General features: G+C 47.5%; 2 protein-coding genes across 2 annotated transcripts in view; both read right to left on the reverse strand.

Annotated features, from left to right (window-relative positions):
* Positions 1 to 25,557, reverse strand: part of LOC143955179 (uncharacterized) — a 103,351-nt gene that overhangs the window by 40,531 nt on the left and 37,263 nt on the right. The window contains 4 exon segments of the mRNA XM_077465271.1: positions 3,787 to 3,928; positions 4,271 to 4,345; positions 4,459 to 4,602; positions 4,725 to 4,822. Of these exon segments, the coding sequence (XP_077321397.1) occupies positions 3,787 to 3,928; positions 4,271 to 4,345; positions 4,459 to 4,602; positions 4,725 to 4,822 (459 nt within the window).
* LOC143956106 (uncharacterized) overlaps positions 22,174 to 25,557 on the reverse strand; it is a 38,881-nt gene continuing 35,497 nt past the window's right edge. Inside the window, exon 5 of the mRNA XM_077466241.1 lies at positions 22,174 to 24,463. Coding sequence (XP_077322367.1) covers positions 23,778 to 24,463 — 686 coding nt within the window. The 3' untranslated portion in view covers positions 22,174 to 23,777. The remainder of the gene's footprint in view (positions 24,464 to 25,557) is intronic.

Genomic DNA, 25,557 nt, shown 5'->3' on the forward strand with positions numbered 1-25,557 from the left:
AGGACACATTCCGTCGGAATCTCCGACCATGTGTACAAGGGCTTAGAGTGGATTGAGCCTCCTAACCCTTTCATGACTAAGCCCAGTTCTGACATTTGGTGTTTACAAGTTGAAATCCATATTTGTTGCTAGAAAATTACTTAGAGCCCCCAAACATTATATATATTTTTAGTAGAGAATCTAGAGAATAAAGTGGCGATTGTTGCCATATTTTATGTCACACGGTATTTGTGCAGCGGTGTTTTAAGCGCAAGTTTTTGGGAAAAGGGACACTTTCATGGATTTAAAAAAAACAAAACAGTAAAGTTAGCCCAATTTTTTTTGTATAATGTGAAAGATGATGTTATGCCGAGTAAATAGATAACAAACATGTCACGCTTTATACTTGCACGCACTCATGGAATGGTCACAAACTACGGTACCTAAAAATCTCCATAGGAGAAGCTTTAAAAAATTTTTTTACGGTTACCAGGTTAGAGTTACAGAGGAGGTCTAGTGCTAGAATTATTGCTCTAGCTCCGACGATTGCTACGATACCTCACAAGTGTGATTTGAACACCGTTTACATATGCGGGCGAGACTTCCATATGTTTTTTCTTTGCTGCGCGAGCTCGCGGGGACGGAGGCGCTTTAAAAATGTTTTTCTTATTTATTTTTATATTATTAATTAAGTTGTGTTTAAAATAAACATTTTCTGATCAGGCTCGGTTCACACAGGGGGCGACACGAGGCGACACGACTTGCCGTGCCGCGACCTGACAAGTCGCCCCCGTTCTGTACTACGGAACCGTTCTAAGAGGAGCGACTCGAGTCGCTCCGACTTAGAAAAAAGGTTCCTGTACTACTTTTGGGCGACCTCGGGCGACTTGCATTGACTTCTATACAGAAGTCATTTGCAAGTCGCCGCTGAGGTCGCGGCAGGTCGCGGCGCGGCAAGTCGTGTGGCCTCGTGTCGCCCCCTGTGTGAACCGAGCCTCACTTTTATTGCTGTCACAAGGAATGTAAACATCCCTTGTGATAGTAATAGGTGGTGACAGGTACTCTTTATGGAGGGATCGGGGGGGTCTAAAAGACCTCCAATCCCTCCTTTGCACTTCAAAGTATTCAGATCACCATTTTCGCCGATTCTGAATACTGTATTTTTTTTTTAAAACCGGCGACATCGGAAGCCGAGTAAACCGGAAGCAACGTTGTGACGTCACTTCCGTGTTTACAATCAGGAGGCTGGAATGAAGCCGTTTCCAGCTTCGTTCCAGTCTGTCCCTAGCCGCCAGAAGCGGGGGATTGTTGATCGGGCCTCGGGCCACCGGGAAGCCCCAGAAGATCAGCGAGAGGCAGCGGGGGTGGGGCGCATTGGTTGTTATCTCTGGATAGCCAATCGCCCGCTCTAAACAACAGTACCAAGATGATGCCTGCAGCTGCGGGCATCATCCCAGTATAATCCCCAAAAGCAGAGTATGCACATCTGCGTACGCTTGGCGGGAACGGGTTAATAGTATTATGCATATGGAAAAACTGGTAGCTGAAAATGATACTATACAGAAGTTTAGTGAGGTGTGGCCGACCTGGATAACATTTAAAAATTCATCGACTTTGCTAATATTTAAACTTATTGCTGTTGGAGCATATATACTGTATTTTTGCTTGAAATCATTTTAAAGATTGAATAAAGATTCTATGACCTTGTTAAAGTGAGATAATATTATTTGTTTTTTTTTTTTTTTTTTTTTTTCTTTGGTCTTGTTGCTCAGAATATATAGAGGAGGTTTTTGTTTTTTTTGAAGAAATATATAAAGCTAAATTATTCTGTAGTTATAACTATAATGAATATCAAATGTGTATTCTGAATGACTGTATTTTGTGTATTCAAATGTGTTTTGTTGTTTGTATAAAATTTAAGAAAATAATAAAAAATATGTTGGAACATAAAGAAAAGGGAAAAAGGGGAAAAAAAATTACCACCAAAAGAAAGTTCTATTTGTAGGAACAAAATAATAAAAATTTGGTTTGGGTACAGTGTAGCAATTGTCATTTAAAATGCGACAGCGCGGAAAGCTGAAAATTGGCCTGGGCAGGAAGGGGGGGAAGTGCCTGGTATTGAAGTGGTTAAAGGGTTAGATCACCTCTACAGAAGAACTGTAAATCTGAACTAACACCAGATCCCCTCCCCACCCTCCTGGACCGCGCTTTACATGTGATGGCTCTGACCAATCAGAATGCATCTGGTCCATCCTGGCAGCTCAGTATGGAGAAGACAGAGCAGTGGGGTATTTCATATCCCCTGACCATTGGAGTGGTGAGAGAGTCCTGAGAGTAGAGGACGGTTGACGGTAAGTACAGTGAGGCCCGGGAGTGGGGGGTGAAGGGGGTCCGGTGTTAGGTCACCTTTACAATTTTCTGTATTAGCCCTTGTACACACGGTCGGACATTCCGACAACAAAATCCTTTAGATTTGGTCCGACAGATTTTGTCCGAAACTTGTGTTGCATACACACGGTCGGACAAAGTTGTTGATCGTTCAGAACGTGATGACGTTATTTCGTTTTCACTAAACTGAGCTCCCGGGCTCTCTCACTAGACTTTCTGATCCTCAGTATCTTCCTCAATCATCCCCCCTGCTTCCCTGTTGGGTCCCTATCTTGGCACTCCAGATACTTCTCAAGCTTCACCCCACTGGCCTGCTTGGTCCCTGGCTTGACACACAATGCTGCTCTGCAAGCATCACCTCTGCTGGCTGGGTCCCCGGTTTGACACCTGCTGATGTTTCCAGATTCTTCCCCGTACCTGGTTTGTGAGAATACTGCTCCGGTACTTTCTTCAGCTACTCACTGTGGTCCCTGATAATAAGGTGGATGGTCTCTTAGTGGTGACAGCTTCCCCTCTACCTTCGACCACGACAGGTTCTCCAGCCGCAGAACCATCAAATCTGGTTGGGCTGCAAGCCGCAATCCCAACCCTGCGCTGCTCTCTTGCTTCTGGATAGACCCTCAGACAGCCTAGCAGCCAGATGTGCCCGGGATAGGCCCAAACTCTGGCTTAGCAGCCCAGGCCATACAACACACATCTACCCAGACTGCCATCCAGGTGGCACAGAACACGGATCACCTATAATAACAATGTACTGGATTTGGCTGTGCGGCGTTGTTCATAACTTTTTATAGCTTAATTGCATCCTAGTAAATGGCATCAAAAGTCCAGTCCTTGGAACCAGTGCTGTGACAAGGTCTTCCAGTGCCCAGGGCAAAGATGCCAAACTGCACCCACTCCTCATTCATGATGTGCAAGTTTAGGGGATCCTACACCGATCAGTCACGCCCTTGTCTAAATGTCGCTATCACTACTCCTATCAGCCTTGTAACAGAAGGAAGGTGCCCCATCTCTACAGTAAACAATTGTGCCCAGGGCAGCCACATCTCCAGCCCACCCCTTGTCCCTACCCTGCTTGGAACCCATCCAGGGGTCCCGCTAAGGGGAAACTCCACCACACAGTTCTTTACATTTTCCTCACTGATCACCTCCCATACAGGAAGAGACCACGAGGTCCGATCCGGTTCAGAATCAGGAAGTGACACATGAAGGGGAAGGAACATCACAGCACCAAGTGTTAACTCTTACCATACCACACATTGACCCTTTAGTAGGAAAACACATATTTAACCTTTTAGAACCTGCCTATAGGATGATGTGAAGATCTGATAATTATCTAACATTTATTTTTACACGACAATCCTTATACTTAGAAGTATGAGACTTTGACCTGTTTTTTCCACAATGTCTGTTACCTACCTGTGTCAAAATGTAGAGAAATGTCCTCCTGTCCACTTTTCATAATCATCCCGACCTCCTCCGTGAATGGCTTATCACCCCCCACATACGTCTCTGCTTCTTCTTCTTTAACCTCAACTTTTATATTGATCCGTTCTTCACCCTACACCAAAAATAACAGAAAACATCTATTAAAGTCAACTCAAGGCAGACATAAAGGACACAAATGACACGTCATTCAGTATGTACCCTCCATTTTAAGAACACAAGGATGAAGAGGACTCACAATGTGTCTGGGCTTAAGACCCACAGAAGAAAGGAATGTATTAAAAAACAAAAATGGGGGTGAAAAATGTAGGGCGCTCAAAGGAGCTAGAAACGGGGATGGGGGGTGGGTAACAAAGGCTGCACTTCAGATGTTGAAGTAAAACAAGAGACTACACAGAAGAACGTCATCTCATGGCTTAGAATATATATTTAGGTCTAGATGTCCAGCCCCACCTACCTGATGGTGGTGAGGGATGGTGTGATCCTCCTGTATGGAATCCCGGGAATACAGAGGACGGGGACATCTCTCACCCTAAACCCCAAAGATGAAAGAACAATATATAAATAGAGCAAGAGATTTAATAGAAAAATATCATCTCATAGCTTAGAATACTTTTAATGTTGTAATTGCTCAGCCCCATCTACCTGATGATGGTGGGGGATGGTGTGATCTTCCTGTATTGAATCCCGGGAATACAGAGGATCACCCTCCTCCATAGACTGCGGATCCCCGGACTTCTCTTCTTTTTCTACGTTAACCTCAACTTTGATGTCTTTCAGTTGTTCACCCTAAACCCCAAATGTGATAAAACGGATTTATAAAAGGAAACAAGAGATGAAATAGAAGAATGTTATTTTGACGTGTAGAATTCTACAAAGTATTTGAGTTCTAATTCCTCAGTCCCACCTACCTGATGATGGTGGGGGATGGTGTGACCTTCCTGTGTGGAATCCCGGGAATACAGAGGATGGGGACATCTCTCTGGTGGGTTCCCATTACTGGATCCATCTGTAGGAAACACACACACTGACTGAATACATTGTTTCTATGTGTTTATCAGATGATGGGGGATCTAGGTGGATCCTCCGTACTGCTCTCTCCTTTACAATAAAGTCTCCTCTTACCCGGTGATGTGAGGGGCGGCTGATTGTCCATAATGGCGTTCTTGTAGAGATCCTTGTGTCCTTCTAAATAAATTAATATTATTACTTCCTCTGCTGTCAGTTCCAACAATGTTTTCTTTTTTACTTCCTCGCAACTCACCTCTCACCCAGGATGTCCTTTTTAGACCTCTACATCACTTCTTGTTCCTTACTTACATCACTTCCTCTCCAGCTGTGTTTTCACTTCCTGTGTCTGTACAATGGCACTCTTCATGTCTCCGTGTTCCACTCGATATAATAGGAAATCTCTATATTTATTATGTGTCTGTTTTGCAATCCAACAATTCCAGATGCATAGTTGGATAAATAGCTCAATATATGTATCTGGTTTATAATTCAGAGGCTCTGGATGGACAGTTGGATAAATGGTTCTATATTTAGGATGTATCCGGTCTATAAACCAGAGGCTCTGGATGGACAGTTGGATAAATGGTTCTATATTTAGGATGTATCCGGTCTATAAACCAGAGGCTCTGGATGGACAGTTGGATAAATGGTTCTACATTTAGGATGTATCCGGTCTATAAACCAGAGGCTCTGGATGGACAGTTGGATAAATAAATGGCTCTATATTTAGGATGTATATCGTCTATAAACCAGAGACTCTGGATGGACACATTTTCTGGTCTTTAACCCCCTTCATGCCTAAGCCTTTTCTGACATTTGTTCAAAATCAGTATTTTTTGCTTGAAAATTATTTATAAATCCCAAACATTATATATATATATATATATATATATATATATATATATATATATATATATATTTTAGCAGAGACCCCAGCATAGGGATGAGCCCGATGTTCGGTAAATTGCGAATTTTATGGGGCATCCATGGCAACTTTGAACGCCACGTAACGCCCCATAATGCACTGCGAGGTCGCAGTGCATTGACATCTGATGATTGGCCAAAGCATGCACCTGACCTGCATGCTTTGGCCAATCACAGAGCGCTCTGCTGCAAGAGCCATGATTGGCCATGGGAAGGGTGCCTTTGGCCAATCATGATTCAGGGGGACTAAGTCCACGCCCCACACTATATAAGGCTGCTTACATAGCGGCCATGTATAGTGGGTGGACGGAGTTAGATTGAGCTATATTAGGCAGGCAGGTTAGTTAGTGGTGTGCATTCGGTGTAGACTCTATATACAGTCAATGCAGGTAGTGTAGTATATATAACACAGTGTGCCAAATTTTAAAAAACAAATGGCATGGGGGTCGCCCCAAAATTCATACCAGACCCTTATCCGAGCAAGCAGCGGTGGCAGGCCAGGAAAGGGGGAGCAAGCAAGCACCCTTCCCCCTCCTGAACCATACCAGGCTGCTTGCTTTCAACATGGGAAGGGTGCTTTGGCCTGATCCCCACAACCCTTGCCGATGGTTGTGGGTGTCTCCGGGTTCTCCCATTTAGTGATGGCCGAACAGTTCGCCCGGTGGTCGTTTCGCAGCGAATTTCGGCTGTTCGTGGTCCGCCCGTTCGGCGGACTATTGGCGCCGTTCGCCCGGTGGACTTCCGCGTTTACTGTGTAAAAGAACTTTGACCTATGATGACACATCCATCATGGGGTACAGGACAGCCAATTGAGACATTACAGCACATGGACACTTGGACATTCCCCCTAACTTATAAATACACCCGATCCGGCGGCCATTTTACATTCTTTCTTCTGTCACTATAGGGAGAGGTTGCTGTGTGGAGCAGGGAGAGATTACAGTGACCCAAATCGCTAGCTATTTGGTACACAAAAGTTCTTTTCAGGACTGGTATAGGTGTTAGGTGTATATAGGTTTGCTGTGCTAGTGATTGTTGCAGCAGCCTGAGTGTCTTTTGTCAGTTTAGAGAAAGGGACAGGACGGTGTGTGCTGCAGGGACAGCCAGTTTAGTCATTAGCTGTTACTATCAGGTCCACAAAAGTGCTATTTCAATTATTGTTCCAGTAGCCTCTGTTTTGTCAGTTTATATAGGGACAGGCAGGAAGCAGTGTGTGAGGCAGTGAGGGTCAGTTTAATCAGTAGCTGTTACTATTAGTTCCACAAAGGTTCTTTTCAGGACTGGTATGAGTGGTATGGTAATAGGCTTGTACACGTATAATATTCTTTCTTCCAAATATAGAAAGAATATTATACTTGACTGCTGCCCTTCTGCTGCAGTCTGCTAATCATTCACAACCCACTTGTTCCACAAAGCTCCTTATAAGGACTGGTAACTTGGTCTGTCTAGGGTGCTACAGTACATAGGGTTGAGTGAGGTACAGTCTGCCATTCTATAAGGACTGGTATGGGTCCACAATACATAGGGTTGAGGTGCACTACTGCTGACCGCTGCCCTATACTGCAGCAGTCCTTCATCGATATAGGGACTGACGTACAGTCTGCTAATCACTCACACACAACCTACTTGGTCCACAAAAGTCCTTATAAGGACTGGTAAGGTATAGGGTACTACAGTACATAGGGTTGAGTGAGGTACAGTCTGCCATTCTATAAGGACTGGTATCGGTCCACAATACATAGGGTTGAGGTGCACTACTGCTGACCACTGCCCTATACTGCAGCAGTCCTTCATCGGTATAGGGACTGAGGTACAGTCTGCTAATCACTCACACACAACCTACTTGGTCCACAAAAGTCCTTATAAGGACTGGTAAGGTATAGGGTACTACAGTACATAGGGTTGAGTGAGGTACAGTCTGCCATTCTATAAGGACTGGTATCGGTCCACAATACATAGGGTTGAGGTTCACTACTGCTGACCGCTGCCCTATACTGCAGCAGTCATTCATCGGTATAGGGACTGACGTACAGTCTGCTAATCACTCACACACAACCTACTTGGTCCACAAAGGTCCTTATAAGGACTGGTAAGGTATAGGGTACTACAGTACATAGGGTTGAGTGAGGTACAGTCTGCCATTCTATAAGGACTGGTATCGGTCCACAATACATAGGGTTGAGGTGCACTACTGCTGACCGCTGCCCTATACTGCAGCAGTCCTTCATCGGTATAGGGGCTGACGTACAGTCTGCTAATCACTCACACACAACCTACTTGGTCCACAAAAGTCCTTATAAGGACTGGTAAGGTATAGGGTACTACAGTACATAGGGTTTAGTGAGGTACAGTCTGCCATTCTATAAGGACTGGTATGGGTCCACAATACATAGGGTTGAGGTGCACTACTGCTGACCGCTGCCCTATACTGCAGCAGTCCTTCATCGGTATAGGGACTGACGTACAGTCTGCTAATCACTCACACACAACCTACTTGGTCCAAAAAAGTCCTTATAAGGACTGATAGGGTACTACAGTACATAGGGTTGAGTGAGGTACAGTCTGCCATTCTATAAGGACTGGGATCGGTCCACAATACATAGGGTTGAGGTGCACTACTGCTGACCGCTGCCCTATACTGCAGCAGTCCTTCATTGGTATAGGGACTGAGAGTTTTGTCACAGGGTCATTTAAAAAATGACAGGCAGAGGAAGAGGCAGGCCCTTCCGCAGGGGTGGTAGGGGTAGGGCAGGAGCAACAGGCTTGAGCCAAAGTGGGAAGTTGCAGAAGGTGCGTTCAATTACTTTAAAGGACGCACCAGACTTGGTTGAATGGCTCGCTCAGCCTTACTCTTCTGCACCCTCCTCATCCTCTCAATCTGCACCCTCTTCTTCACTCTCTGCTATGTGCCCCCCTAAAGACACTACCACCAACAACACCACCACCACCACCACCACATACCTTCCGCTTGAGTCACAGGAATTATTTTCCGATCCATATCAAGAGGACATTTCTGATGCCCAGCCACTCTTGGTATTGGATCAGGAAGAGGAGGTAGCAACAACCGCTACTCAGCAGTCTGACGAAAGTACCCAGATCAGCCCAAGGAGGAGGTTGGTCCCCGGTGTTGCTGCCTACTCTGAGATCTCTACTTATAGCAGTGGGGAAGGTGACGTTGATGATGATGTGTCTAGTGATGTCACGTGGGTGCCCACAAGAGAGGAAGAGGAGGGGAGTTCAGAGGGAGATATGGACCAGCAGATAGGGAGGAGAAGCAGGAATAACTTACATTGCACAGGAGGGACAAAGCAGACTGCAAATGTATCAGGAGCGAGTCATCGACCATGTACGGTCACATCTGGCGCTCCCAGGACACCGGCACATGGCTCCGCAGTGTGGGCTTTTTTTAACGTGTCCGCTGCTGACAATAGCGTTGCCATCTGCAATCTTTGCAGTCAACGCATTAGTCGCGGTAAGCCCAACACTCACCTAGGGATGACCGCCTTAAGAAGGCACATGAGCTGCCATCACCGAGCCGAGTGGGAGCAACGGAACACACAAAGCCACACTGCAGGCTCTCACCGTCCAGCATCGTCTTCTACTTTTCCTTCTCCTCTCTCCTCACAATTGTCCTCCACTTCACCTTCCATCACGCCAAGCTCACATTTTTCTGCAAAAAGGCAGGCTTCCGTGGGCCTAATGTTCGAGCGTAAAAAAATTATGACGCCGGATAACCCTCTTGCCCAACGGTCGACGGCTGGCTTGTCAGAACTCATAGCCCGCCAACTACTGCCATATAAACTGGTGGACTCAGAGGCCTTTCACAAATTTGTGGCCCTTGGAACACCACAATGGAAGGTCCCAAGAAGGAAGTATTTCTCAGAGAAGGGCATCCCAGAGCTATATGGCCATGTTCAGCGGCAAGTAAATGTATCTCTGGCACACAGTGTCGGTGCCAAGATACATCTGACCACAGACACGTGGTCTAGCAAACACGGGCAGGGAAGGTATATCACTTTTACTGCCCACTGGGTGAACCTTCTGACGGCTGTCAAGCATGTAACCCATGGCACCTGTGTAGATTTGGTTTTACCGCCACGGATTGCATGCAGGCCTGACTCTTCTTCTCCTCCTCCTCCTACTCCATCCTCCTTCCTCTCCTCCTCAGCTGACTCCTCCTTTTCCGCTGCTAGCGTCTCTTCCGCTGTGCCGCCAAAGCTCCCCAGAACCTATTCGACATTCGGCTTTGCGTTCACAGGCAGATCAGTGGCTAACACCCCTCAATTTGACAGTTGGTAAAGTGGTGTGTGACAACGGTGCCAATCTGCTTAGCACATTAAAACAGGGCAAAATCACGCACGTGCCATGCATGGCACACGTCTTAAACTTGGTCGTGCAGTTATTCCTTGTCAAATACCCTGGGGTCCAGGACATCTTGCTGCAGGCAAGGAAAATCTCGTCCCATTTCAGAAGATCTTACACGGCCATGGCTTGCCTTGCTGACATTCAGCGGCGACACAATCTGCCGGTCAGACGTCTTATTTGCGATTGCCCGACGTGATGGAACTCAACCTTCTATATGCTTGATAGGCTGCTCCAGCAGAAATGTGCAGTTAACGTCTACCTGTATGAACTCTGCGGCAGAACCGGTTCTGGGGAGCTGGGTTTTTTTTCACCGCGCCAGTGGCTGCTCATGCGCGACGCATGCAGACTTCTGCGCCCATTTGAGGAGTTTACCAAACTGGTCAGTCGCAGCCATGGCGCCATCAATGGCATGGTACCTTATGCCTTCTTTATGGAGCGTGCATTGCGTTGTGTCATTGATCAAGCTGTGGAAGAGCAGGAGCGGGAAGATGAGGAAGTCGCAATGCTGGATGAATTCCCAGGGGGGGCTACTCTATCTAAGACAAGTCAACAACAGGAGTCTGAAGATGAGTCAGAGGAGGATGGTGCCGGGGCGGATGAGGAGGAGCAAGAAGAGCATGCTTTAAACCTTTCTGGGATCCCTGTTGTGCGTGGATGGGGAAAGGAGAATGAAGAGGACGACATTATCCTAGATGATGAGCAGGAGCCAGGCCACCACACCGCTTCCACTTTAGTGCAAATGGGGGCCTTCATGCTCCAGTGTTTTAATAGGGACCCCCGTATAAAAAGCATAAGGGTCAAGGACCAGTACTGGGTGGCAACGTACTTAGAACCCCGGTACAAACACAAAATGGCGGAAATGTTACCGCCGTCACAGAGGGCTGTCAGAATGCAGCACTTCCAGGCCTTGCTTCGAGAAATGCTGCATTCTGCTTTTGCGTGCACTGGCAGAGGAGCAATTCCCACTCCCAGAGGAGTTGCGGGTACCAATCCAACAGCGCCTGCAAGAAGAGGCCGGTTTGAAGATGTGTTGGTGACTTCGGATATGAGGTCATTCTTTCAGCCGACCCATCGACAGGTGTCATCCGGATCCAGCATCAGGGAACGTCTAGACCGTCAGGTGTCCGACTACATCGGGTTAACGGCTGATGTGGACGCTCTGAGGAGTGATGAACCCCTGGACTACTGGGTGGGCAGGCTTGACCTCTGGCCAGAGCTTGCCCAATTTGCAATCGAACTGTTGGCTTGCCCCTCATCCAGTGTCCTGTCCGAAAGGACGTTCAGCGCAGCAGGGGGGATCATGACCGATAAGCGTACTCGCCTAGCTCACGACAGTGTTAACTACCTCACATTTCTAAAAATGAATGAGGCATGGATCTCGGAGGAATTTAACACATGTGACCAGTAGACCATGTATATGTCTATAAACAATTTTTTTAATCGAGCACAGAGACCTTCTTTCTTCATTTGGCTCACTTCCTTGTCCAAAAAAAGCACACCGTACTATATGCCCGTACCCTCCTCTTTGAAGAGGTTGAGCGGTGTCATATTTTTACTGGGGCTGCTTATTATGAGGGGCTCCCTCCATCCCTGTGCTGTGCTGACATCCTCCTGGGGCTGTACCTCTGCTGTGCATATTATGAGGGGCTCCCACCATCCCTGTGCTGTGCTGACTTCCTCCTGGGGCTGTACCTCTGCTGTGCATATTTTGAGGTGCTCCCACCATCCCTGTGCTATGCTCATTATGAGGGGCTCCCACCATCCCTGTGCTGTGCTGACTTACTCCTGGGGCTGCTTATTATGAGGGGCTCCCACCATCCCTGTGCTATGCTGACATCCTCCTGGGGCTGCTTATTATGAGGGGCTCCCACCATCCCTGTGCTATGCTGACATCCTCCTGGGGCTGCTTATTATGAGGGGCTCCCACCATCCCTGTGCTATGCTGACATCCTCCTGGGGCTGCTTATTATGAGGGTCTCCCACTATCCCTGTGCTATGCCCATTATGAGGGGCTCCCACCATCCCTGTGCTATGCTCATTACGAGGGGCTCCCACCATCCCTGTGCTATGCTGACTTCCTCCTGGGGCTGCTTACGGTGCAGGTGTCAGTGCTGTATATCACGGTGCTGATGTCAGTGCTCTCTATCACGGTGCTGCTGTCAGTGCTGTATATCACGGTGCTGGTGTGAGTGCTTTATGTCATGCTGCTGATGTCAGTGCTCTCTATCACGGTGCTGCTGTCAGTGCTGTATATCACGGTGCTGGTGTCATTGCTGTATGTCACGCTGCTGATGTCAGTGCTCTTTGTCACGGTGCTGCTGTCAGTGCTGTATATCACGGTGCTGGTGTGAGTGCTTTATGTCACGCTGCTGATGTCAGTGCTCTCTATCAAGGTGCTGCTGTCAGTGCTGTATATCACGGTGCTGGTGTGAGTGCTTTATGTCACGGTGCTGATGTCAGTGCTCTATCACGGTGCTGTTGTCAGATGACTCTATCACGGTGCAGGTGTCATTGCTGTATGTCACGCTGCTGATGTCAGTGCTCTCTATCACGGTGCTGCTGTCAGTGCTGTATATCACGGTGCTGGTGTGAGTGCTTTATGTCACGCTGCTGATGTCAGTGCTCTCTATCACAGTGCTGCTGTCAGTGCTGTATATCACGGTGCTGGTGTGAGTGCTTTATGTCACGCTGCTGATGTCAGTGCTCTCTATCAAGGTGCTGCTGTCAGTGCTGTATATCACGGTGATGGTGTGAGTGCTTTATGTTACGCTGCTGATGTCAGTGCTCTCTATCACGGTGCTGTTGTCAGATGACTCTATCACGGTGCAGGTGTCATTGCTGTATGTCACGCTGCTGATGTCAGTGCTCTCTGTCACGGTGCTGCTGTCAGTGCTGTATATCATGGTGCTGGTGTGAGTGCTTTATGTCACGCTGCTGATGTCAGTGCTTTCTATCACGGTGCTGTTGTCAGATGACTCTATCACGGTGCAGATGTCATTGCTGTATGTCACACTGCTGATGTCAGTGCTCTCTATCACGGTGCTGTTGTCAGATGACTCTATCACGGTGCAGGTGTCATTGCTGTATGTCACGCTGCTGGTGATCATCTCCTGCACCCTCTTCTTTGCCTACTCTGGTCCCTGACCTTCCCTCTCCTCCATTGCCTTCATGCGCTCCACAGTCCTGAATTGTCACAACAGTTTCCCATATAAAAAAAGAATGCTTGTAGTTGTCGATCCCAGATTCACCTCATACATGTGTCATTGGCCATGTGGTGGGACTATGTTTGCACAGCTATTAATTATTTTGTGGCTGCAAATTTGACCTGTAGGTTTGCGAAGTTCGCCTCCCATTGAAGTCAATGGGGCCCGCTGCGAACGTTCCGGTTCGCGAACTATCGGCCGAGTTTGCGGTCCGCGTTCGCGAAACGTCCCGTCGGAAGTCCGCCCATCACTACTCCCATTCACCAAAAAAGTAAAAAGGACAGGAGACAGTTTTGGACTATTCCTTTATTAAAAAATAAGATGAAAAAATTTGTCCCGTTATGTCCATCCATCTGCAATCACACCACAGATGGACCAGAAAAATATTTAAAAAAAAGCTCTGCCTCAATGACAGTTATATAGGCAAGGGTGGGTCCACCCCTTCTGATGTCATGTGACACCATGTGATGTCAGAAGGGGCGGGTCAACCATTTACATCAACGGTTGGCCCCGCTCTTGCCTATATAACAGCTGTCACAGCCAAGAGACAGCAGTTGCAGGGAGGCAGAGCTTTTTTTTCTTTCTATCTTTTGGATCCATCAGTGCCGTGACTGAAGATAGATGGACATGGGGGAAACGTTTTTATTTTATTCTTTAATAAAGCAAATTTCCAAAACTGTCTCCTGTCGTTTTTTTACTTTTTTGGTGAATGGGTAGGGGTACAATGTACCCTATACATATTCCCATGGGGGGGCGGGATCTGGGGGCCCCCTTGTTAAAGGGGGATTCCAGATTCTGATAAGCCCCCCACCCGCAGACACCCACAACTTTCCTGGCCTGCCATGGCTGCCTTCTCAGATAAGGGTCTGGTATGGATTTTGGGGGGGACTCCCACGCCACTTTTTTCAATTGTTTTTTATCTATATTGCTGGGAGCCGGCAATACATTACAGCCACGAGCAATTTTAAATTACATTTTTTCCTTCAGAAATTATTATTATTAATTTTCCTGCGGTACTGTAATAAACATGGGAAAGATGCACTACACGCAGACTAAGGGGACCAACATCCACAATATTTAAAGGAATATTTAATTGCTATTGTTTCACTTTAAGCATTATTAAAATCACTGCACCTGAAAAAATTTTAGTTTTTAAAACTTTTTTGCATTGATACATTTCCCCTAGGGCAGTACCCGTATCCCCATACACTTTTTATGACAATAACTTGTATATAAAGCTTTACAATTAGCACTTTTGATTTTTCATGTTCGTGTCCCATAGATTTTAACTTTTTTTGCCTGTTCGCATGTTCTGGTGTGAACCGAACCGGGGGGGGCATTCGGCTCATCCCTACCCTAGATCATTGCAATATTTTATATCACACTGTATTTTTGTAGCAATCCTTCCCCTGATGCTAGGTTTTATCTGCTGAGAAAGACAGTTGTCCCTTACTAATCGCCCTCCCTGTGTGCTGGCTCTAGTGTTAGCTCTGCTCCTGAGTTAGTTATCTCTGTAACTTTGTTTCTCTCCCTCTGTCTCTCTGATCCCGGAGCCCAGCCTGTAGTTTTTTTCCTCTCATCTTCATTTTTATTTATCAACTCGATTTAGATTTAGCTGGAATTCTGCGAGTTATGTTGTGTTTGTGTCTGTTAATTTTATTGTATTTTTTAGTGAAATATAGCTTTAATATTTTCTTAGTGGGGCCCAATCATGTAGTCTGCACAGGGCCCTGCAATTTCTATCAGCAGCCCCGCTAGCACATACACCCCTTCCATCCGCTCCCCCTATGTGCCCCGCTCCCCCACAGTGCTGCCGGCTTCCCTCCTCTCTATCCTGCAGCTGCAATTTACTGGCCCCTTTCATTCCTAAATGAACACAGTGAGCGATCAGTACCAATCACCCCTGTGTCCATTCATTGCTGAAGCATAGTAAACTGTGCTTGCTATGCTTCAGTCTGGGAATGAGCATGAAGCCTTTGAGAACTTCTTATTCCTTCATCTGTGCAGCTAAGGCTATAGACAAAGGGACTGATAATTCCATGTCCCCAGTCACTTCCGGCCTGAGGAAGGGGGCCCTGACAGGTAGGCTGTATGCGGCCCTGTGATTTCTCAAAGCAGCCTTGGGCATTATGATGAGATCTGCTACTGCACTTGGATGCCATATAGTGAAAAGCAGGAAAGTGGGGGGAAACACAACATGGGTGAGGCAGAGGTAGTCTACGCGTGCTGTAGACTACACTATGGTGTAAATATGTGGACTTGACTCATTCTTGGAAAAACTAGAAAACACTTTCTTATTTTTAGCTGCAATCTACTTGTTCTCTCGTAGAAAAAGCAGCCTTGCTAAAAAGGAAGAACTCTTGAGGAAAAAGGGATTATCTAATAAGCTGATTTCTACTTTGCTGAATAGCAGAAAGGAGGTGACGAGTCATCTACTTCAAAATTGGTAATGCTATAACTCTTTATGTACATCTAATGCAGCATACACACGATCAAACAATCCAGTGGAAAAGTCCGGCGGACAATCCGCCCGTGTGTAGGCTCCAGCGGACTTTTTTTACCCAAAAGTCTGGCGGACTAAGAAAGTAGTTTTGCACACCAATCTGTCCGCCGGACTCGCATTTCAGCGGACAGTACGGCCGTGTGAGTGCCAGTCCGCCGTACTTTTGAAATGAACGGACTTTTCCCGCCTGGAGAAAAGTCAGCTCGCTTTGAGCGTGGCTCCAGGTAGCCAGGACCAGCGAAGGAGGCGTCGCTGGCCCCGTCACCTGGTATGGACTTAAAGGGAATCCCTACGCCAAAAAAATCGGCGTGGGGGTGCCCCCCAGGTCCATATCAGACCCTTATCTGAGCACGCTACCCGGCCGGCCAGAAAAGGGGGTGGGGACGAGCGAGCGCCCTCCCTCCTGAGCCGTACCAGGCCGCGTGCCCTCAACATGGATTGCCTCGGGGAAGGGGAGGCCGCGTGGCCCCCCCACCCCAAAGCTCCTTGTCCCCATGTTGATGAGGACAAGGGCCTCTTCCCGACAACCCTGGCCGTTGGTTGTCAGGGTCTGCGGGCAGGGGGCTTATCAGAATCCGTGAGCCCCCTTTAATAAGGGGGCCCCCGGATCCCGGCCCCCCACCCTATGTGAATGAGTATGGGGTACAATGTACCCCTACCCATTCACCTGTGAAAAAAGTAAAAAAAAATAAAAACACAACACACAAGGGTTAAAATAGTTTATTGCACAGCTCTGGGGGTCTTCTTCTGTCTTCGGGGGTCTTCTCGCCGGACTCCTCCTCTATCTTCTGCTCTTTTGCTAGCTCTTTCAGTAGCGGAGGAGCCCGGCTTTCTTCTTCACCGCCGCCCTCTTCTTCCGACTTCGGGGGTCTTGTCCCCCTCTTCGGGGGTCTTATCCCCCTCTTTGGTTCTTCTTGCCGGGCCACTGCGCCTTCTTCTAGCTCTTTTGCAAGCGGTGGCCCAGTCTTCTGTCACTTCTGTTCTTCTCTTCTGGAGATGTTGCCTCGTCGCTGTCTCCGGTCACTATGACAGGACACGTGGCGCGTGGCAACTTATATAGGGACATCACCGGATGATGTCTCCGCCCATTATGATGTCACAGTCCCAGCATCCTCTGGGACTGTGACATCATAATGGGCGGGGACATCATCCGGGGATGTCCCTATATAAGTCGCCGCGTGTCCGCTGTCATAGTGACCGGAGACAGCGACGAGGCAACATCTCCGGAAGAGAAGAACAGAAGACGGCGACAGAAGACCGGGCCACAAAAAAAAACGGCGGAACTCCCGCTTTAAGTCCAAAGGAGGGATTTGGGGTATTTTTAGACTCCCGATCCCTTCATAAAAAGTACCTGTCACTGCCTATTACTGTCAGAAGGGATGTTTACATTCCTTGTGACAGCAATAAAAAGTGATCAGATTTTTTATTTAAAGGGACAGGGTTAATAAATAAATAAAAATAAAATAAGAAAATAAAAATAAAAATTTTAAAGCGTTCGCATGCTCATGCAGCAAAGAAAGTGCATACTATCAGAATGTTTATACTGAAATAATAAAACAGTATTGTATTTATGAAATTATGCAAATCTTAGTTTTTTGGGAGGCTTTAAATTTTTCTACAAATACAAACAAGAAATTTAATTTTTTTTTTTGTTTATCCGTGCTATTTTGAAGACAAGTGACACAAATCATATGCTTAAAACATATATATTTATTAACTAAAAATACAGTGTAAAATAATATCAGGTATATTTTGTGATAATACAAATAAAAAATGAATATACTTTTAAATATCAAAGAATTATAAAGACACAGATGATATTCACATTTCTACACAAGCTCTTAACTTGGTAAATTTTAGACTTGGTAACTCTTCAGTGATTAGTGAGGTTTATTTGATTAACAGAAAATGCGCAATATGCATCGAAACAAAACTAGACAGGTGCATAAATTTGGGCACCCCAACAGAAAAAAAAAAATCACATCAATATTTAGTAGAACCTCCTTTAGCAGAAATAACAGCCTCTAGACCAGGGATATGCAATTAGCGGATCTCCAGCTGTTGCAAAACTACAAGTCACATCATGCCTCTGCCTCTGTGTGTAATGCTTATGGCTGTCAGAGACTTGCTATGCCTCATGGGACTTGGAGTTCTGCAATAGCTGGAGGTCCGCTAATTGCATAACCCTGCTCTAGACGCTTCCTATAGCCTGTAATGAGTGTGTGGATTCTGGATGAATATATTTTGGACCATTCTTCCTTACAAAACATCTCCAGTTCAGTTAGGTTTGATGGTTGCCGAGCATGGACATACCGTTAACGTTTTTTAAATCGTCGCCTGTGGAGATTTTTAAGTACCGTCGTTTGTTGCCATTCCACGAGTGTGCACAAATTTTCAACCGTAACATGTTTGGCATCTATTTACTCGGCGTAACATCCTCTTTCACAATATACAAAACAAATTGGGCTAACTTTACTGTATATAATTTTTTTTAATTCAGTGAAGTGTAGTTTTCCCCAAAAAAATTGCCTTTGTAAGACCGCTGCGCAAATACCGTGCGACATAAAATATTGCAATGACCATTTTATTCTCCAGAGTCTTTGCTAAAAAATATATATGTATATAATGTTTGCTGGTTCTAAGTATTTTTCTAGCACAAAATACTGATTTTAACTTGTAAACAAGTGTCAAAACTAGGCTTGGTCCTTAAGTGGTTAAACTACCCATGAAGACAAAGACTGTCGTTATCTTCTGTTTCACTGAATAAAACTTATTTTAAGTTGATTGAACTGTTTCCCAGCCTCCTGTTTACCCCTTGGATCCTGACAATTGGTGGAGATTATGGGGTGTGGGTCAAACCCATGTCCTGGGTTAAAGCTGCCCAGGCTATAAAAGCATCAGATAAAGCAATGGAGGAACTGATTAGGCAACTGATATCGGAAAATACGCAAGCACAGGCCCACCAGGAGCAGGTCCTGGCACAGACAGTCGCTGCTCAACAAGAGACAAACTGCTTACTGGTTGAACAGACAGTGGGGTTTACAGAAGGCAGTGACCCATCAGGCTGGGAGGGTGGGAAATGGCTCCGGAAAGCAGTGCAGTGGACCATGCAAAAGATGACAGCCACCGATAATGTTGAAGCTTCTATGGCAATATCCGAGTGGATTGCAACAAGGGTGTCAGGAACCACGAATCAGACTGAGACAGAAACTGCAGTAAAAAAAAAAAAAAATCACACCTTAAAAAAATAAAAGAGATCAGGAACATAGTCAAAACATAAGCCAGGTTTCGGAAGCAAAAAAACGGTAATCAGATGAGCCTGTAATCAGGAAGCCAGAGATCAGCGTAGTCGGAAGCCAAAGATCAGGAACCATAAGAGACGTCAGCCGGGCAAAATCTTAAGCAGAGACACTCAGGATATGTTAAATAAGGTGAAGGCATGAAAGACATGAACAAGGCAGTTTAAATAGCCAGATGGGGCTGGCTGTAGGCTGGACTGATGAGGGAGGTAATGGTAACCAGGTGAGCCACTGTGGAAACAATGACTGGCTGGTAATTAAAGATGAGCTCTGGCATCTTCACACAGCCCACGCGCAGAGCCCGCCAGGAAGTCAGCACTGCGCTAATCACAAGCAGTGAGACATTTTGTGATCTCTGCAGCCACGCATCGGGTAAATGTCTCACCGCCTGTGATTAGCGCAGCACAGTGCTGACTTCCTGGCGGGCTCTGCACGTGGGCTGTGCAAAGATGCCAGAGCTCATTCTTACTGGTAATTAACCGACAGCTGAGCAGCCTTGAGCACTGAGAAGAGCTTCTAGCAGCCCAGCCCTGACAAAGGGAAGGTCTGCCTGAGAAAGAATGGGAGGATGTACTGGCCCCTTTCCTGACTGCAGATCCTCAACTGGTGAATTGTGATTTGGCGTCAGAGTCAGAATGGGATTATACTAGGGTTGTCACCTCATCCCTTTAAACCTGAACACATATGAATTACACAGGTTCTGAGGATAATTTAATGCAAATAAGGCACCAAGCGAGTTTAATTACCTCCTTAATCAGCCACAGAACATGTGTCATTAATATGTGTTCCGTTTTAAAGGGATGAGGTGACAACCCTAGATTATACATTGGTAAAGGCAGAAATACTAGTCAGGCTGGGAGTGAGGCCGCGTACACACGGGCGGACTGTTCGCCCAACCTTGTCCGCTGAACAGTGTTTGGGCGGACAGTCCGCCCGTGTGTGGGCTTTCAGCGGACAGTTTCAGCGGACAGTTGGACGGACAAAGTCTTTCGGAAATTCCGAAAAACTGTCCGCTGAAACTGTGTTTGAGCGAACAGTCCGCCCGTGTGTAGGCTACTTTCGAAATGAGCAAACTGTTCCCGCTCGGAAAGTCCGCCCATTTCGAGCGCGTGTACAGGTAGGCGGGGCCCGCGAAGGAGACGTCGCGGGCTCCGCCGCCTGGAATGGGCTTAAAGGGGAACCCCAACGCCGAAAAAAATCGGCGTGGGGGTTCCCCCAAAGTCCACACCAGACCCTTGTCCGAGCACGCTACCCGGCCGGCCAGGAAAGGGGGGCGAGCGAGCGCGCCCCCCCTCCTGAGCCGTACCAGGCCGCGTGCCCTCAACATGGGGGGGTGCCTTGGGGAAGGGGGGGCCGCGCGGCCCCCCCACCCCAAAGCACCTTGTCCCCATGTTGATGAGGACAAGGGCCTCTTCCCGACAACCCTGGCCGTTGGTTGTCGGGGTCTGCGGGCGGGGGGCTTATCGGAATCCGGAGCCCCCTTTAAGAAGGGGGCCCCCGGATACCGGCCCCCCACCCTATGTGAATGAGTATGGGGTACAATGTACCCCTACCCATTCACCTGTGAAATAAAGTACAAAAAAAAACACAACACAGGGAAAAAAATTTTTATTGCACAGCTCCGGGGGTCTTCCGTCTTCGGGGGTCTTCTCGCCGGACTCCTCCGCTATCTGTGTGTAGCTCTTTTACTAGTGGAGGAGTCCGGCTTTCTTCCTCCCCGCCGCCGGCCTCTTCTCCCGACTTCGGGGGTCTTGTCCCCCTCTTCGGTTCTTCTGCCGGGCCACCGCGCCTTCTTGTAGCTCTTTTGCAGGCGGTGGCCCGGTCTTCTGTCGCCGCTGCCTTCCGTTCTTCTGTCGCCGCCTTCGGTTCTTCTGCCGGGCCACCGCGCCTTCTTGTAGCTCTTTTACAGGCGGTGGCCCGGTCTTCTGTCGCCGCTGTCGTCGCCGCCGCCTTCCGTTCTTGTTCTTCTTCTTCTTCTCCTGGAGATGTTGACTCGACGAGCTCTCCGGCCGGAATGCCAGGGACACGCTCCGCTGCCACTTATATAGTGACAATGGGGCGGTGTCACATGGTATATGTCACATGGGTTGGTCACATGGTGACCCCGCCCCCTTACGATGTCATAGTCCCCATGTGACATCAACCCATGTGACCAACCCATGTGACATATACCATGTGACACCGCCCCATTGTCACTATATAAGTGACCGCACAGCGCGGCTCTGGCATTCCGGCCGGAGAGCTCGTCGAGTCAACATCTCCAGGAGAAGAAGAAGAAGAACAAGAAGAAGAACAAGAACGGAAGGCGGCGGCGACGACAGCGGCGACAGAAGACCGGGCCACCGCCTGTAAAAGAGCTACAAGAAGGCGCGGTGGCCCGGCAGAAGAACCGAAGAGGGGGACAAGACCCCCGAAGTCGGGAGAAGAGGCCGGCGGCGGGGAGGAAGAAAGCCGGACTCCTCCGCTAGTAAAAGAGCTACACACAGATAGCGGAGGAGTCCGGCGAGAAGACCCCCGAAGACGGAAGACCCCCGGAGCTGTGCAATAAAATTTTTTTTCCCTGTGTTGTGTTTTTTTTTGTACTTTATTTCACAGGTGAATGGGTAGGGGTACATTGTACCCCATACTCATTCACATAGGGTGGGGGGCCGGTATCCGGGGGCCCCCTTCTTAAAGGGGGCTCCGGATTCCGATAAGCCCCCCGCCCGCAGACCCCGACAACCAACGGCCAGGGTTGTCGGGAAGAGGCCCTTGTCCTCATCAACATGGGGACAAGGTGCTTTGGGGTGGGGGGGCCGCGCGGCCCCCCCTTCCCCAAGGCACCCCCCCATGTTGAGGGCACGCGGCCTGGTACGGCTCAGGAGGGGGGGCGCGCTCGCTCGCCCCCCTTTCCTGGCCGGCCGGGTAGCGTGCTCGGACAAGGGTCTGGTGTGGACTTTGGGGGAACCCCCACGCCGATTTTTTTCGGCGTTGGGGTTCCCCTTTAAGCCCATTCCAGGCGGCGGAGCCCGCGACGTCTCCTTCGCGGGCCCCGCCTACCTGTACACGCGCTCGAAATGGGCGGATTTGCCTCCTCCTTACGTGGGCGAGTCCGTTCATTTCAAAAGTTGAGCGAACTGTTTGGCAAACAGTTCGCTCAAACAGTCCGCTCGTGTGTGGGCAAGTCCGCTCATGCAAATTTTGAGCGGACTGTTTGCCGAAACTGTTTGACGAACAAGGTTGGGCAAACAGTCCGCGCGTGTGTACGCGGCCTGAGTGTTGCTTTGAGGGTGAGCCGAGTTCATGGCTGGGGCTTTGACAGGGCTAAGCCTGCCTGTGTGCAGCTGTATCATCTAATGTAGGGGGGTCTCCAAACTTTTCAAACAAAGGACCAGTTTTATTGTCCTACAGACTTAAGGGGGGCCGAATTATGGCCGGCAGGAACAGAAAATGTCCCAGGCCCGGCATCAGTGAGAATAAATATGGCCTCAGGGTTGGTGGTCAATAGGAGGAGGAGTACTGCCCCTATTAGTAGGAGGAATAGAATCCCATGATTGGTATTGGTGGAAGAAATAGTACCTCATTGTTGGTGTCAGTGGGAGGAACAGTCCACCAAGGGCTGGAGAAAGGCTAGCAAAGGGCCATATTTGCCCCTCGGGCTGTAGTTTGTAGGCACCTGTGCCAGGAGGTCAGGACTCTGTGCAGGCCAGTCAAGTTCCTCCACCCCAAACTTGCTCATCCATGTCTTTATGGACCTTGCTTTGTGCATTGGTCCAAATTATTTGGTGGAGGGGGGATTATGATGTTTGGTTGTTTTTCATGGGTTGTGCTTGGCCCCTTAGTTCCAGTGAAGGAAAACTCTTAAGACATCAGCCTACCAAGACATTTTGGACAATTCCATGCTCCCAACGTTGTGGGAACAGTTTGGGGAAGGCCCCTTCCTGTTCCAACATGACTGCCGACCAGTGCACAAAGCAAGGTCCATAAAGACATGGATGAGCGAGTTGGGGGTGGAGGAACTTGACTGGTCTGTGCAGAGTCCTGACCTCAACCCAACAGAACACCTTTGGGATGAATTAGAGCGGAGATTGCGAGCCAGGCCTTCTCGCCCAACATCAGTGCCTGACCTCACAAATGCTCTTCTGGAAGAATGGTCAAACATTCCCATAGACACTCCTAAACCTTGTGGACGGCCTTCCCAGAAGAGTTGAAGCTGTTATAGCTGCAAAGGGAGGGCCAACTCAATATTGAACAGACATCCACCAGCCTCTCTGACCAGCTGCTTAATAAACAAGTACCCGCCCTCTACTATTAACCCGCTCCTAAACCTGCACCAGGCTGACTCGTCTACAACAGAGCTCTTCATACTATGACCCTCCAGATGTTCAGGAACTACAATTCCCACCATGCCTAGTCATGTCTGTGAATGTCAGAGTATTACAATGCCTCATGGGACGTGTAGTTCTGCAACAGCTGGAGGGCCGAAGTGTGGAGATCCCTGATCTACAACATCAATAAGGAAGATCACTCCTATGAATTCCCTGATTGTTATAAAAGGTTTCCTTTCCTAGTGAAAGATTTCCCGCACTCTGAATACGAATAAGGACTCATCCGTATGAATTTTCTGATGTTCAATAAGATTATTTTTCCTAATCAAAAAATTTTCTACACTGAACATGATTATGGACGCTCACCTGTGTGAATTCTCTGATGTTTAACAAGAGGTCCTTTATGAGTGAAAGATTTCCCGCACTCTGAACATGAATAAGGACGCTCACCTGTGTGAGTTCTAAGATGTCGAACAAGGAATCCTTTCCTAGTGAAAGATTTCCCGCACTCTGAACATGAATAAGGATGCTCACCTGTGTGAATTCTTTGATGTTTAAAAAGAGGTCCTTTATGATTGAAAGATTTCCCGCACTCTGAACATAAATAAGGAGGCTCACCAGTGTGAGTTCTCTGATGTGAAACAAGGGATCCTTTCTGAGTGAAAGATTTTCCACACTCTGAACAAGAGTAAGGACGCTCGCCTGTGTGAATTCTAAGATGTTCAACAAGGAATCCTTTGTTAGTGAAAGATTTCCCACACTCTGAACATGAATAAGGACGCTCACCTGTGTGAATTCTCTGATGTTTAACAAGAGGTCCTTTCCGATTGAAAGATTTCCCGCACTCTGAACATGAAAAAGGACGCTCACCTGTGTGAATTCTCTGATGTTTTACAAAAGTTACATGCTGACTGAAAGATTTCCCGCACTCTGAACATGAATAAGGACGCTCACCTGTGTGAATTCTCTGATGTTTAACAAAAGTTACTTTCTGATTGAAAGATTTCCCGCACTCTGAACATGAATAAGGACGCTCACCTCTGTGAATACTAAGATGTTTAACAAGGACGCCTTTCCAAGTGAAAGATTTCCCGCACTCTGAACAAGGGAAAGGACGCTCACTCGTGTGACTTCTAAGATGTTGAACAAGAAATCTTTTCTCAGTGAAAAATTTCCCGCACTCTGAACAAGGGAAATTACACTCATTTGTGTGAAGTTTCTGGTGTCTAGTAAGTGCGCCCTTATAAGTGAATGATTTCCCGCACCCTGAACATGCGAATAGATTGTTGCCTCGGTGATCTCCTTCATGGGGTGAGGAAGTTTCCTCGGGATTAGAAGGATCTGTTGATAGATCTGCAGTGTGAGATCTTACATGGATATTTCCAATCATAGTATGTGATTGATGAGAAGATTCCCCCTGATCAGAGGGATCCATTGATGTCTCCGGACAGGAAGGTCTGTGATGTATATTTTGTGTATTTGGATTTCCTCCTGGAGGATCCTGTGTGATGACATTATCTTCTGACTTACAATCAGCAGATAATAGAAGACGTCTCTCCGAGGAATTCCTGACATCACATCCATCTGTTGGAAAGAAGTAAAAAAATAGAATAAATCTCAGTAGATGACAAATAAGTGGAGTTTTGGCTCCTCCTCCCCGTCGGTGGAATAAGTGGAAATGCCGATCTCACAGCTGGGCTCCTGTTCTCCCTCCAAAATCAACCAGAAAAGTCTTCACACCGAATCCATATATCATCTGCTAATTCTATAATAATAAATAGCTATGACTGAGGCTTCGTTATCCAAAACGCGTTAGTGGATTGTTACTACATCGGATTGGCCGGATTTTATATTATGAAGAGTTTGCAGATCATATATGGACTCCAAGCTGAGTCAGAAAGAAAAGTCACTTTGGTCTAAGGGTCGGTAATCAATAGGATGACTTGTCAGGTGACTTAGCAGCCTGACAAGTAGCGTCCCGTTCTGTACAATGGAACCGTTCTAATCAGAGTGACACAAGTCGCTCCGACTTAGAAAAAGGTTCCCTATACGACTTTGGGGGGGCGACTTGCATTGACTTCTGTACAGAAGTCGTTTTGCAAGTCGCCACAGCGGTCGCGTCCAGGTCACCT

Source organism: Lithobates pipiens, unplaced genomic scaffold, assembly GCF_037356315.1.
Source record: "Lithobates pipiens isolate NorthernLeopardFrog02 unplaced genomic scaffold, aLitPip1_a1.2 Scaffold_35, whole genome shotgun sequence".
In the NCBI taxonomy this organism is placed as follows: domain Eukaryota; kingdom Metazoa; phylum Chordata; class Amphibia; order Anura; family Ranidae; genus Lithobates; species Lithobates pipiens.